This window comes from Alosa alosa, chromosome 13 (assembly GCF_017589495.1).
Source record: "Alosa alosa isolate M-15738 ecotype Scorff River chromosome 13, AALO_Geno_1.1, whole genome shotgun sequence".
Taxonomy (NCBI): Eukaryota; Metazoa; Chordata; class Actinopteri; order Clupeiformes; family Clupeidae; genus Alosa; species Alosa alosa.
Genome location: NC_063201.1, coordinates 30,506,777 through 30,522,302, shown reverse-complemented (window position 1 = coordinate 30,522,302; position 15,526 = coordinate 30,506,777). Strand labels below are relative to the sequence as shown.

At 39.8% G+C, this 15,526-nt stretch overlaps 2 protein-coding genes across 2 annotated transcripts in view; one reads left to right on the top strand and one right to left on the bottom strand.

Moving 5' to 3' along the window:
• Window positions 1–333, bottom strand: part of snrka (SNF related kinase a) — a 29,765-nt gene extending 29,432 nt beyond the window's left edge. Inside the window, 1 exon segment of the mRNA XM_048261531.1 lies at window positions 138–333. The gene's annotated coding sequence lies outside the window, so the exon portion shown is untranslated.
• Window positions 334–2,559: 2,226 nt separating this feature from the next.
• On the top strand, window positions 2,560–10,633 carry pomgnt2 (protein O-linked mannose N-acetylglucosaminyltransferase 2 (beta 1,4-)). The gene is made up of 2 exons (XM_048259994.1): window positions 2,560–2,860; window positions 7,411–10,633. Exon 2 carries the CDS (start codon window positions 7,448–7,450, stop codon window positions 9,203–9,205), a length of 1,758 nt encoding a protein of 585 aa, XP_048115951.1. The 5' UTR covers window positions 2,560–2,860; window positions 7,411–7,447; the 3' UTR covers window positions 9,206–10,633.
• Window positions 10,634–15,526: the final 4,893 nt, after the last annotated feature.

Below are 15,526 nucleotides of genomic sequence, written 5' to 3'. Positions count from 1 at the left end.
ACGTAGCTCTTAGATATAACGTTGCAAGCTAACCGACCATAACGTCGCTCGATTGCTATCTGGCTAGCATGCGTTACGTGAATGTAACCCTTTAACCCATTTGATGTAGCCTTGGCTTGCTAGTTAACGTTACTTACCACTTACTCCGGCATACATTAAAGCCTCCCCAAACAGCTACTATGCACCTGGATGAAAGCAAGCCGATGTGCGCCCTTAGTCGCAACCCTGTACACCAAAGAAAAGCGTGAACTTCACCACTCCAACATGGGTTACTTAGGCGCTGCTGAGAGCTAGTGTACAATGTTGATAGAACTGCAACTCTCAGCGAATTAGCTCTCCTCCCATGTAACAGCTGCGGCGGCGCAGTAAAACCCAGCCGCATTTTGCTTTGACGTCAGTCTTGTTGTCAATATGCTAACTGACATAAATAAGCAAGGATAGTCCAACTTCTCTGTAGCCTATCATTTAGTGCATTAGACTTTGCAAGTCATGAAGCATTTCTAATGTTTCTCAAAAAAGTCAACAGTAAGCCTATGCTGCAAAGGGGGAAAGCATTCTATCTCTGCTGCTGTATTATAAGTCAATGCAACGAAGCTGGTTGTTGTAGGCCACACCAATATGTTAGGCATAGGCCTGATTTTGTATATCCAATCATACTGTATTCATTTCTTAATTTTTTAATTTTGAACAGAGATTCGTTTCAGTAGTTCTGCAGCCTGGTATTCACACTGGCAGTGTGTAGAAATACCCAAAGTATGATTTATGCATGGCTGAATGTTGCATTAAGACATGCAGTGGCATCTAGGCTAGGTAGTCTGAAAAGGATATAAATGAAGCTTAAAGTCTGACAGTTGACTTTTTGACCATCTGTCATATAGTCTGTAGGCTACTCTGTAGCCTGTTCCACCTATGAAAATTAAATTGCCATTGCACTTGCATTCAGGTGAATCTGTGCACATTAATATTTAATATGGCTCTTGAACTGTCAGAAATTATATGATATGATATAGAGGGCACAAATTGAGATAGGTTAAAGATGATGGCAGATCAACAGGAGTGCAAATGCAATGTATTCCCTTTGCTCATATCCTATGTCTATCATTTGTTTAAGAATGCAGTTGTTGAAGTTCATCCAAAATGCAACATTACACATTGACCATTTGTGAGAAACAATGCACAACAAAGGCACATTACCTAATGGGGTGGTTGGCAATAGTGTCAAGCACATCTTCATGCAGTGACATGCAAACCTGTGCTTATACAAGGACTCTATGGTATCACACAGGACATAACAATTAAACAACTGTTTTAAAAACAACTGTTTTGGTCCATGACCAGCTACATCCTATTGAGCAGTCCTTTTGAAGGAGGATCAGCACTGCTTTTCACCATTCTCACAGGATATATAGCATTGTATAAAAATAATTCAATAGTGTCATGTTTCTGAAAATAATTTTGATAAAACATGTTTAACAACATCAAATAGTAGGCTAGTATGGGTCTTCAGATGAAGCCGAAGCCTGCAACATGACTTGAAAATGGTATTATCCTGCCACCTTGTGGCCAAGGTATGAAGAATGCCAAGATAAATTGGTCCAGTACTAAAGAAAAACTTGAATGTGCCAAGCTTGTCAGTGGTAGTGGTGTGCGATACTGTAAAATTTGGTTTCGATCCGATACCAATTAAATATAGGGCCAGTATAGCCGATACCGATACCAATACTGATATTTGTAACTAAAAGCAGTTTATATACTTTTATGTAGGGGCCGAACAGTGTGTTATGATTTATGATGTGAATAAAGCATCAATATGCTAATGATTTTATAATTTCCACTGTTAATAATTTACAAACATTTCAGCAACGAAACATTGCAAAGCGGGCATGCAAGATGTGAAAGGAATGGCGTTTGCTTGACTGTAGGCTAGCCCTTGGTGAAACAGGAACAATGCATTTTGAACAAATTGAGAGATATTGGAAGTGAACTGAAATTAAAGTATCGATCCCATCACGCTGGTATCGATCCGATACCAATACCAATGTTGGTATCGATACTATCGATATGCCCACCCCTAGTCAGTGGAGTAAGTGTAGTCTATCTAGGTATCTCTCAGGCCACTCCATATAATCATCTGCTCTGTTTAGCTGTTATTAGTGACCAGCCTGTGGTTGCTCTTAATTCTAAATGGGAGAATACTAAATAATAGTGTTCAAAGGAGTGCTACAGCAGATCGAAATCTAAAGTCTTATTTACAATGCCAGAAACTTAAATCGACATATTCTAGAGGACTTCTTTCTCTGCTCCTATTTGTAACAGTAGGCCTACAAACGTTGCATGTCGCCTAGTGTGAAATGCACTGTTATCTATTACCATTATTACAGACTACATACAGTAAAACATACTCATAATGTGTTTGCAACATTCAAATGCACCATAATTAGCCTTCTAGGCTACACCATAATTGCATAAAGGTCAAGATTGCTGATTGTGATCTCGCGGTGTTTGCTTAAACGAGATCTGTCACTGTTGTGGGTGGAGACTTACTACAGCAGGCTAGCTTGAATGTTTCAGATTCGCCAAAGAAGCCAGCATATTTGCTCGCTTCCCCCTAATTAGATAAACATAGTGCCATAACTAATGAAAACGCAATAAATGAAATAGGCCTACGTTATATTCTCTAAACGTAGCCTACGACAACGAAACGTCGCCTCACGACTACATTGCAACAGACCGAAAGCCTTTCTTGAAATCCTGCCGCTGTGAGATAATTGGAAGCCATCGGTGGTGGTGCTGTAGCTGTAGCCTGTCTTGACACATTGTAGCCGCAGTGAATTGTGATCGTCATTCCACTCATATCGTGGTAAGTGTGCCATAACAGGTGATGTAGCCTATTCAAAGCGTTCCAGTACGAAAACTTTCGAATGGAAGTTTTTATTAGCCTGTTATTGACTCCCGTCACAGCTACCGTTTATGCTATCAGAATCAGAGCACACATATTAACCTAAAATAGACAGCCTCTCCATGTCTGCAGCAGGCAGAGGTGCCTTTTGATTATATGTTAGGCTAGGCTCCTATCCCGATTGTCCAGTTTACGCAAGCATAATATCTTTCAACATTGAATGAAAGGAGATGCGATCAACCTTGTCGTTGACCTCAGATTTCAACAAATCCTGTTTACTTTGGTTAATAATAGGCTTAATGAAATGTTTACTAGGAAATCCTCAAAGTTAGGCTTTTTTTTTTTTTTAAATGTATATCCATTGGGCATTCTGGGTGCCATTAAAACACTTTACTCAGACACATAGCCTACAATAATTGGATGAAAGGCCCCTTATTCCCAGTTGAATATTTTGGTTTTCAAGGCTGAGCCTATTAATCGTCTCAGATTTATTCATGGCTTGATAAAATTGTAATGATGTAAGCCTACCATGTCAGAACACACACAGACAGCAGTTTGCCACTATGGGAGTAAAAGTGTAGGCCTAGTTGGAAATACTTTTATGATGAATCCTTTTCTGAAAAACTGTCATGGTTCAAGGAATTTACTATATGCAACCAAAAAATTAAGTAGGCCTAGCAAACTGCTGGCAAGTATGAGCCTTTGGGTTACTTTATGTTATTTGATGTCTTTACTGGTGTCGCAGTGTCATTTGGAAATGCCCTCATTCTGAGTGGGGAACAAAGAGTGACATTGTGCATGCTCCCCCCTGCAGGAGAACAGCACTAGTGCCCATTTCTCATCTGCCCCCAAGAGACACCCCATTCTGTAGGGCTTGGACTTTTTGTTGTCCATTGCCGTTAAAGAGACTGAAGCGAGAATGAACATTTAGCCACTGATGTCACTTCACAATGATGTTTGCATAGATATTATGGGGGCTTTTGAGTTGTTTATATTTTTACATCTTCAGTTCTGTTTCAGATATTATCACTATTGGAAATGGCAATGGGCTTTGTCCTTGTCCACTGTTTTTAATGCCACGGCCCTTAAAAATCATCTACTGGCTGTCTTTATTTTATTTGAAAAGAATGCTGTTGTTGTGGTCAGACTCAAAATAGGCAAGCAGGAAGAGATGTAGTGTCTCTCCACAGCTGTTATTAGAATGCAGTGGACTCATCAGGCTATGTTCCTCCCCCACTGTGATCTTCATTGTTCACAGAGCTAACACTAAAGCATATCCACAGGGAATTGAGCCCTTCTTGTTTGCATGGCCAGGCCAATCTATGCTTTCCTCTTACTTCCCTGTCTGCTCAGTATGCCATGGGACTTGGAAGAGACATCTCAAGGACATGCTCCCTGATTCCCCCTAATCATCTACAGCTCACCTAGACTCGGACTTTGCATCTAGTGCTTCCTTTATTTCAGTATTCTTTTTGCGATCATTTCCCATATCCTTTGTGGTTGTTAGGTGTAGGCTCTACCCTATCGTTGCCATTTAAGATGCTCAATGGCTTATTGGTAATTGGATGGCTGTAATACCATTGTGCAATGCCAATTTATTATGTAGATCACTGTCAAATGATCAAGCTCAAAAGAGACGAGGATATGCATGAGTTGTTTACAGCTTTAGTTTTCGGCTTGTTTACTTCAGCCATACATTGAGGAAACAGTAGTACCTGTAGGCTACTTTTTTAGAGAAAACATATGCCTTTTCAGGATTGTTTTGATCTTTTCATATAATGATTTTGGATTAACTAACTTTTGTATACTTTCTCCACTTTCTGCTGCATAGTAGTATGTATTGTTGACATCTTTTTACTTATTCTTTTCATATTTAAATAACACTGGGGTTTCCGCGAGGGCCGCTGTTTTCCCCTGAAACCAAATCACAGTCTGTCTTTTCTCTAGGCAGGATTCATGATGGGATGTTGGGAGTGACTCAACATTTTAAACCTTGCATGTCTAAGAGAAATATCACACACTTATTGCATGCAGGGCTGTTGCCTGCTAATATCCAAGTTGACATTTTGCATCACTTGTGCATCACAAAGTGTGAGCTCACATCCTCGCAGAAAGAAAGATGAACACTAATATCCAGCAGTGTGGTCACTCCTGTCCTTGTCTTGATGACTGAAGGGTAATGCTGCCTCTGCCTCTCCTTTGAGTCTGTTCTGAATCAAAATACAGTGCAACTGGATCATGTTTGCCTTCCAGTCCAGAGGTATTTGAAGACCTGGGTGGCATTCAGAGTTCAGAAGTGTAATCAACCTTTGTGAGAGCATTTTGCTGAAAATATATCACATTCTGCAAAAGGTGGGAAGCTAGGTTGGATAATATAATTTAAAAAAGAGACCTGCAGAAATCGACTGTGCCTGGCTTTTATAGGTTTCTTTTTTCTTATAGCGCCTGTGAACAAGATATTCCACACCGATGGTGTGGAAATAACAGGTTGAAACCCATACACTAAGGGATAATGTAAAGAACACCAGTCATTATCAGAAATTAAGTCCCGACAGGGCGAACAGAACTTGAGGTTTTACTTCACAAGAGGTCTTGCTTCGCCCTGAGGGGACTTGAATCAAACATTTTTTAGAACACAGCTGATCAACCGTCGGCATTCACTTTTGAATGAAGTTCCATTGCAAGAAGTGACCGGACTAAGATGTGAATAAGAAGCATAAAACCCATTTTCCTTGACAGCAGTCTGTTATACTTAGCAACGGTCTGTTATCGAGAAATCAGACCACCGAACGGGAATGCCCATTCAAGTGATTGGAGCATTCTGCAGCATTATTAAGAGCCGTCTAATAAGATTTTATGTTTTGCACCTTGCACCTAGCTGCTTACATGTAAAAGAGCAGTTTTTATGGGGTTTTTTGGTATTGGAGCTTCTTCAAGACTCAGTGAAGATGTCGAGAGGGAGAGAGAGGGAAATGAGGGAGTGAGCCAATCTACTTGCAAGTTAGATCTTTCAACAGCAAGCTACACTGTAGGTCTTTACCATCATGGTCAGCTTTTGAACATTGTCAGAATGAATTTAAGAAGGATCCTTGCATACACACTAACATATTCAGTGTTATTTTCATGGTATACAAGCTTTCACTGAGGTGTGTCACACACTATTAGTCAGGAGTTTCATCTAGCCAATAACAGATGTTCTGTATGCATCATCATACACAACAAAAGCAACATGGTAGAATATATTTAGTATAACTTTAATTTTGTTTTAATCCATGTAGTGGAATTAAATGCTTTATTTTAACTATGCAGATTTACGGAGCCCAAGAAGGATCAGGATGGGGATTTATTTAAAGCCATACTTTTGCGTTCCCTTGCAATGTTTTTGTGTTCCCTTGCAATGTTTTTGTTTTACCTCGCAATGCTTTTGCGTTCCTTTACAATGCTTCCATTTACTGCACCATAGGCTACTGCGGTGCGGCATGTCAACAATATCTACAGTAAATATCTACAATATATAAAACTACGGGTACAAATTTCGCAAAACTTGGTGGAAAGGTGTAGCACAGGCTAAGGAAAACCCATTAATATTTGGAGCAGATCCAACTGAAAGGGAACTTTAAAGTATTTCCATATAATACGAGGCTAGCCAAGTCAATGTGCTTGTTTAATATAGGTTAATGAAATAGGCTGTATTGTGAGGGAACACAAACTTATTGCGAGGGAACGCAAAAACTTATTGCGAGGGAACACAAAACTATTGCTCTAAACAAATCCCTACCCTGACCCTTCGCGGGCTCCGTACAGATTGACATTGTGAGATGTGTGAATCATTTTTGGCCTGTCTTATCCTGAGAGAGTGAATCAGCACACTGTTTTCACTACTGGCTGACATTTAGTAATGACATTTTAGGAACTTTTTTCCAGCTCCCAGGGCAACATTGCCTCTGCATGTAAGGACGTAAACAAGCTGCTTGTCTAGTTAAAGCAATTTATCCGTTGCCAGTTGAACCAAACTTAGAGACTGGAACATCACAGAGACAACAACTGGACTAATAGGTTGACTTAATGGACATCAAATCGCAGCTCCAATAGTATAAAATAGTTAAGTCCTACAGTAGATAATTTTGCATCAAGAACTGTTACAGTATCTGCAAGGGTGTACCTTCTTTACTTTACAAGTTCTCAATCCCAGTTACTTGCTCACCCACAACCTAACTTCTCTATTCTCTATGTAGCCTCATTGCAGATTTAATAGGCAGTGATTTCATCCTCTCTTGAAAAAAAATATGTTGAGTATTTTCAAAATACAGTATTTTATTTTGATACATGGCGTAGCTACTGTATATGTAGTTTATTTTTAAACATTTCCAATGAGGGTATTTGGTGATTTATTTCAAAAAGCATTTTGATGTAATGCCTTAATTTCAAATAATTTATTGCTTACTGTTTATCTCTTCAGCTAATAGAGTTGTGTCACTGCCTGTCTGACTCTGTCCTTGCTGTGTGTTCAGGTGGAGTGTGCGTGTGTCCAGTGGTGATGGCGCTGTGATGCGTGCGCCCGGCTGCAGGATGAACGTGGCGGCGGTCCTCAACGGGCTGCTGGTATCCGTGGTGGCGGCGCTGCTGTGGAAGTACGTGCGCCTGAGCGAGACTGCGGCCCAGCTGGAGGAGGAGCTTCAACTCACACGCCAGTCCCAGGAAGTCTCGCAAGTGCGCATCGACTACCACGCTGCCCTGCAGGCCCTGCAAGAGCACGGCACCCGCATGGTGTGCTCAGGCAAGATGCACACTGACCGCATCTGCCGCTTTGATTATCTCTGCTACTGCACCGAGGCTGAGGAGTTTGTGTTTTTCCACGGCAACTCGTCAGTCATGTTGCCTAACCTGGGCCCACGCCGCTTCCAGCCAGCCCTGCTCGACTTGTCCTCTGTGGAGGACCACAACACGCAGTACTTCAACTTCCTCGAGTTACCCGCGGCTGCCCTGAAATTCATGCCTAAGCCAGTTTTTGTGCCTGATGTCACGCTGATCATGAACCGTTTCAATCCTGACAACCTCATGCACATTTTTCACGATGACCTTCTGCCCATCTTCTACACTATGCAGCAGTACTCGGACTTGGATGATGAAGCTCGCCTTGTTTTCATGGAGGGTTGGGGGGAGGGCGCCCACTTTGACTTGTACCGTTTGCTAAGCAGCAAGCAGCCTCTCCTCAAAGAGCAGCTAAGAAACTTTGGCAAGCTGATGTGCTTCACAAAATCATATGTGGGTTTGTCAAAGATGACAACATGGTACCAGTATGGATTTGTGCAGCCACAAGGACCTAAAGCCAATATCCTGGTGTCTGGGAACGAAGTCCGTCAGTTTGCTAAAACGATGATGGAGAGAATGAATGTCACAAGAGAGGATCGCCCTGAAGATGACTACATTGTGGTGTTCAGCAGGTCTATTAATAGGCTAATACTTAATGAAGCTGAGCTGATTCTGGCTCTGGCCCAGGAGTTCCAGATGAGGACAGTCACGGTATCCCTGGAGGACCAGTCGTTTGCAAGTGTTGTCCAAGTGATCAGTGGGGCATCCATGCTAATTAGCATGCATGGCGCCCAGCTCGTCGCCTCATTGTTTCTGCCACGGGGAGCAGCTGTGGTGGAGCTTTTCCCTTATGCAGTCAACCCTGAGCATTACACTCCTTACAAGACTCTTGCGTCCTTGCCTGGTATGGATCTTCAGTATGCAGCTTGGAGGAACACCATAATGGAGAACTCTGTGACATATCCCGAGCGGCCCTGGGATCAAGGCGGCATTTCTCACCTGGAGAAGGAGGAACAAGGCCGCATTCTTGCCAGCCAGGAAGTGCCCCGGCATCTGTGCTGTCGTAACCCAGAGTGGCTCTTCCGAATTTACCAGGACACAATGGTGGACATACCATCTTTCCTGGCCACCCTCAGAAGGACTGTACAGATCAAGCCCAATGGGAAAAAGGCCAAAGCTGCCAGCACCGTCCACCCTGGCCGAGTCCGTGAGCCCAAATGTCAGACCTCAGTCCAGGCTGCCAATGAGGCCAAGCTGACTGTGTCCTGGCAAATCCCCTGGAACCTGAAATACCTGAAGGTTCGCGAAGTCAAGTATGAAGTGTGGATACAGGAGCAGGGGGAGAACACGTACATGCCTTACATCCTTCCACACCAGAACTACACTTTCTCTGAAAACATCAAGCCCTTTACTACATACTTGGTGTGGGTACGTTGCATCTTCAACAAGAGCCTGCTGGGGCCCTTTGCAGATGTTCTTCTATGTAAAACCTGATCTAAAACCTGTCTCTTAATGTTGTCACTGTTAGATTAAGTTCAATAAGAAACAGACAATCATACATTGGGGCGAAAATATGTGTTTGAGGTCCGTGCTTTTACATGTAGGAGATTAGCAGGGTAAAGAGAGAGGTCAACCGCATGGCACCATAGCTTGCTGATCGAAGAGGAATATTGCCTGAGGAGGTCAAAATCTTTGTCTGAATTTAGTGACACAAGATGTGTTAAAGTATGAACAAGGCTTATTGAACTATTTAATTTATTTTGAACTCATTTGAGGCCTTTGCACTTTCTCTTGAGGTGTACAGAATATGGTGTCAGTTCTCACCTTTTGCTTGTAGCAATTGGTTTGACTTCATTGGTTATCTGTAGAACATGCTTTGCAGTAATTAGCCAAAAGAGGAAACAAAGTGAATTTGTAATGAGAAATATGTGAAGTCTATGATATGAGCATTTAAATATCAGTGTTGTGAATGGCCTTCTGCTTTTGTAATTGTGTTGGTGAACCTTTCATTTCTAATTGAATTCTAATTCCCTTGTTTTAGATGAAGTACTTTATAGGAACAGTTATTTTGGATAATGTTACATGCAATTGCTATTGAAATGGGGAGAACCGGACTGAGTTGTTGTTCGGTCTGTCAAAATCATTCTGTGTTGGAGTATAGTAATAGTGCATTTTAGGATATTTGCATTGGATTAGACTGAATATGTTAATGACCTTAACTATGTTAGCCACATTGTATTGAGATTGTTGCATCTTTGCGTGGACTTTGTTTCAAAAACTGCCACAACATGTGGAAATGTCATATTGAGGCAGAATTGCAGGTGGGTGAGAGGCTGTACTGAATACTAGTGATGAAACCTTGAATTGTTATTTATGAATACAAATATTTATTTTATTATATGTGATTATAAAATACTGTTTGCTTTGTATTACTGAGTCCCTTTAATGTGATTTGTTGACAGTGAAATTAAGGAATGGGGTTGAAATGTGGCTGCATTGCTGGAATATTGTTTATGAGATTACTAGTGGCCATTTTGCACATTTATACTAGTTTTCTAATAGCTCTGAAGAAACTACTGTTTCAAGGTGGCAGATATCAGCACAACTGGACATGCTTTTCTGAAATGGGTCTGACCCTCAACATCAAAGTTGGAGAAGACATTCATATTGGAAGGCAGTAATGAGTTCAAATGCTTTCACATTCAATATCTTTTAATATTTTGCTTTATTCATTTCATGTCCTCGGGATCTTAAATCTTGGAGCTGATACGCTACTTTGGATGTTGTAAATTGAGTTTAGCTGAATGGGGAAATCAAAGTTATTAATGTACTTGTAAATGTTGCTGGTCAAAACTTTTTTAAATCAAGTTTTCTTAAAAAATGTACTTGAATAAAATGTCAGTTTTGGTTTGGTTCGTTTAATGCTGTGAGAGTGTCTACATCTTTCTTGATTAAATTCCAAGATACACATGATGATAAATGGAGTCGGTGAATCTAAACTTGATCATGACAGTTTGATATGGTTCATTCATAGATAAAGTTAAACTACCTTGTCTTGGCATAGAAGATATCTTAACAAGAGCACCTGATAAAGAAAGGCCTCAATCTATTGTGATTTAAATAGTGAGACATAAACATATGAACATTTGTCATGGGAACAATTATGCTTATGAGCTGTCATAGTATGGTTAGACGTATCAATATCTATGGTACTGGTTAACTGTCCTTCTGGTCAGCAGTGGTGAGGTGAAGAGATAAGAGTGTGAGCTTGACCTCATGAGTGGCTGGAATAGTGTTCCGCTCGGTCTGAGCCACTTTGCGGAGCCAAGGCGGTGAGTGAGCAGTTCTTTTTGACCTCTTACACTGAGTGGACACCTAATGAGGAGTGGTGTCAATAGTACTAGGCAGGAGGTTTCCTACAGCAGCATATCATATTTACCATCAAAATCAACAAAGCAACCTTTGTGGGCAAAAAACCCCATCACTAACAGCAGCCATCGAAAGGATTTCACTGAGGTTATCAAGCAGGCACTTTCCTGTTAGGCCCACGACATCTCCAGAAGGCTCAACAGTTGTGTCTGGCGTCCCAAACCCAACCACCCTCACACTCATGATGGATTCTCTACCAACAAATACCAACACATTTTGTGGGTCATTCCTCTTTGTTGTTGTCCAGACGACCATTAACATAACCAGACAAATCAAAAGCCCTTAATGCAGACATCCACAAATGCCATCAAATACTTCAGTCCATCCTCTTCATTGCTGTGGCCTTTTATGATCCAATCAGAATGAATTTGACCAATATAACCTGCGCTAATAGATGACATTCTATTAATAATGAGAAATATCATGTCACATGAACACTATTGTACCACCACCTGACACCGCACACACCCCTTTGTTGATGTCTTTAATAATATTTCCTGTATAAGGTGTAATTGAAGGGTGTTTATCAAAATGTCCGGGGTTCGTAAAAACACACCTGTTCTCTCCTACATTAGTACAACTTTTCTTTCTCAGTGATTCAAACACTTCACCAAACTATGACTCTACCCTATCTGTCTACATGATCAGAGAATGACATGCTCCCTGACGTAACTGGCCTACCCTCATTAGTCACAAATAGTGATTTTATCAGCCCTGCTGCTCCAAATTATTTTGAACATTGAAAGGGTAAAATAGTTTAATTCGAAATAAAATTATGTGAAGGTGGCTGCATTTAATAAATAATAACAGATGTTACAATCATCAAAGATATTACATCATCAAAGACACTCATCAAAGACACATGGCACATACTGTACACTGCAAACGTGTGTAAAATATGAACACATGATAGACTATGATACGAGGTTTAGAAATACCATTGACTGTGTCTTTGATGAGTCTATCATGTGTTCATGTTTTACACACATTACACTACTACACTACAATGTCTGAGCCCTCAGTGCCATGTTGTCTTCAGGGGGCAAAATCACATATAATCAGTTGATGATGCAATTACCAATTTGGTTGCAGTTTATTTACAAGTTGTTGCAACAGTTTGATCAAAGTTGTACTCAGATGTTTTGTTGATGATTGCTTTATAACCCAAGGGTAACAGGCAATTTTATTTCATGTCACAAGAGGAGGGTTAACTTCTGGTATTGCTCTAAACATTTTAATTGAAATTGAAATTTTTCCTTTCGCATTTCAATGTGATTATTTCATATGCCATTATTTCAAACTTCACTTTTGTAATTATTCAGGTTTATTGACTTTCTGTGATGTCTTTGAATTGCATTAATGGAACCACCTATCAGCAGTTTTTTGACAGCAGAATGCTGTGTCATAAGGCCCATACGCATGCAGCTCAGTGGCAGTTCAGTGATACAATGTGAGAATGCAGGATTGAAATCATAGAGCCCAGCACAGTGAACTGTTTTAGTTACATTTACTTTCTGACATGCAAGTAAGTAGGTCTACAATGTAAGAAAGGATCAAGTATGAAAAAAAGGATAAGAATTTTACTCTGTAAAAAACCCTTCATGTTTAGAATGACCTTGTTACTGGACATAAACAAGGTCCTGTGTTCCATAACTGTAGGGGTCAGCCTTTATACAGAGCATCTCCTGAAATAATAAACCCATATTATATGGAGTGGTGTAGTTTGAGGACATGGACTTGAGCACTCTCCAGGAACTCCTTTTGACTACTCAGGTTTCCAGCGTTGTAAGTAGTTACCATGTTTCATAAAGAAAGAGCTACTCTCTTGATGGCCCAATATCTTTTTTAGTTTTAGAATTCTAGTTTTAGAATTTAGGTTGCTGTGTTGTTGTCAAAAAAAGGCATCACTGAATGGCTATTTGTGAATATACTGAAAGGAAAAAAGTTATGCAATCAGTGGTTTACTTCAGACACCCAACACTGCAACTGGCAAGTTCAATGGAAATAGTTAATTATTTCCAGGCCCTAACGAATCTGTCTAAAAAAAGTTTTTTGTTCTGGGTGAACATATTTTACTTTGCACTATAATGCATTTAGACAAATTATTCACACAAACTAACTAATGTATGTCAGAGGATAACTTGTGCCAAGACTTGCTATTGCCTTATCACACCCTCTCTTTTCTAACATTAAACATGTTTCCCTCCCTGGTTTTGATTAATTGTTCAAATGTTTTTATCCTGCAGTTGAAAGGCAAGGGAGGCATGCTACAGATTTCTGCAAGGCACGCTTAATCAGAGGAGAAACCACAAGGCAGTCTCAGTGCCTCAGAAAAAAGCTGTTTCCATTTTGCAGTGTCCTGTGGCGACAGTTTTACCACTGTTTTGTTGCAACATGTTTTCTCCAACTGTTATTTATAGTAGCCTAGGCTATATCAATGTTTTAAGCACATCAGGATAGCTTTGAGTAAATTTTGTGACAATGCTGTCTTGAGTCTCTTCATCAGCAACTGATTTGTGACAGTGCTGTTCTGAATGTCTTCAGCAGCAAACCTTTTAAACAATAAAGCTATTGTTGTTGGCTAACCTAACTTTGCAGGATGTTTTCCAGAACACTTTACCATGGATGCATATATGTATATGAAGAGTTTGGTTCCAAAACGCTATATCCTCCATTTTAATGAATTTTCATGAATAATTGTTTTTACATTTTTTTCCAAGTAATTTCAGTAGAACTGAAATCTTTATCTTTACTCAATCAAAACAACACAATTGCAATTGTATTGATATTACCTGAAATACACAATTAAATTACATGATTTTTTAATGTTTTTAAAAAATGGAGATGTAAGCTAGAGTGTTGCAGTAACATTTTATACAAATATAACAGAATCAATTTGATAGCCTTTTTGTTATTGTCCTCATTACACAACCAAATACACTAAAAATAGGAAGCTTGGCTGTTCAATTGTAGGATATGAAACACAAGCACCAAGAATGCTTCTATGTCGATAGATATATTGTAGATAAAAAGAAAAGGTGTTTTAATAGCATTTTAATAGCTAATATCACTCCAATTTTACACCAATACAAAAGTAGCTAAGGCACACAATAAAAAGAATAAACATTTGCTGTGAGCTGTGCTTTAATTTGATAGTGTTACAGCGTTATAAAAGGATTGAACTAAAACATTTACACTGCCTTTACCACAGATATGTGAGGATATTCTCACTTTACACAGAGCTTCTCCTTCATGCAAATGTCCTTCTTCAAAGAGGGAGGATCCATCAAGGATGTTAACTCATTCAGACCATGTTTGCATCCTTAGATGTTTAAGTAATAGTTGAAATCAGTGTGCTAGGACTTCCCACCATCACCATAGCTGACTGCATTCATTCACTTGTCTTACTTAATTAAAACCTGAGGATGAATTCATGTCAATGCAAGACTGACCACCGAGAATTCCAATTTAATATTGTGAATATTAGATATTCTAATATGGTGACATCATGTTACCTCCCTTTCACTGTTCTTTCAGGCTTGAGAAGTTCTAGAGTTAGAATGGGACCATTTGGTCCTTTGTGTTAACCTGCCAGAGGAGTCATGCCCATTTAGTTTTTCTCAGTCGCTTTGGTGCTATTCTCACATCACTATTAACATTTGCACAGCAGTTAGTGCATTTCTCAAAACAATTAGTGCAAACTGCAAAACCTAGTGGATGACCTGCAAAAGCACGTCACTTGCTCAAAATGGATAGTCCATTCCTCAAAAGCACGTATTCATGTCAATGAAACTGTCAGTGTCATCAAAATGAGAAGTCTTGACACCATCGTTTATGAACAAGATAGTCAAATGGCTTTGTCATGTTTTCATTATGACAGTTCTCTCAGTGTTTTCCAATGCAAAAAAAGGGCAGAAAAAAAGGTGACACTACCTGAACATGCTCAAGACAGCACTATACACTACTTGCACAGCCATTTGAAAACTACAGTAAAGTTACACATTGCTGTAGTTAGGGGGAGTAAGTGAGTACAAGACACTGAATACATTACATTTTACTGTATGCTCTTTGCAATTCTACAGCATTGTGACAGAATTTGATAACTAGTTCAACAATTTTGTATGTAATGACTCAAGCAATGAAATGAAGACTATTAGTTTTATAGGGAACGACTATTCAGCATTCATAAGTATAGTTCATTTTGACTGACATGACATAAGCAAATGATAATGTTAAAAAACAGCAGAGAATTGTATGAAAGCAACTGATATGTCCAAAAGCATTTTCAATTTGTTCAGAGGAAGGAGAATTTGCTACTATGATGTGCACAAATGACTAAATGTTGTGGAGGTTGAACTAATAGTTATGAGAATTTTCATTCTGATC

What these genes read in the sequence shown, in the direction of transcription:
- pomgnt2 (XM_048259994.1), top strand. Translation starts at nt 7,448, where the DNA reads ATGCGTGCGCCCGGCTGCAGGATGAACGTGGCGGCGGTCCTCAACGGG.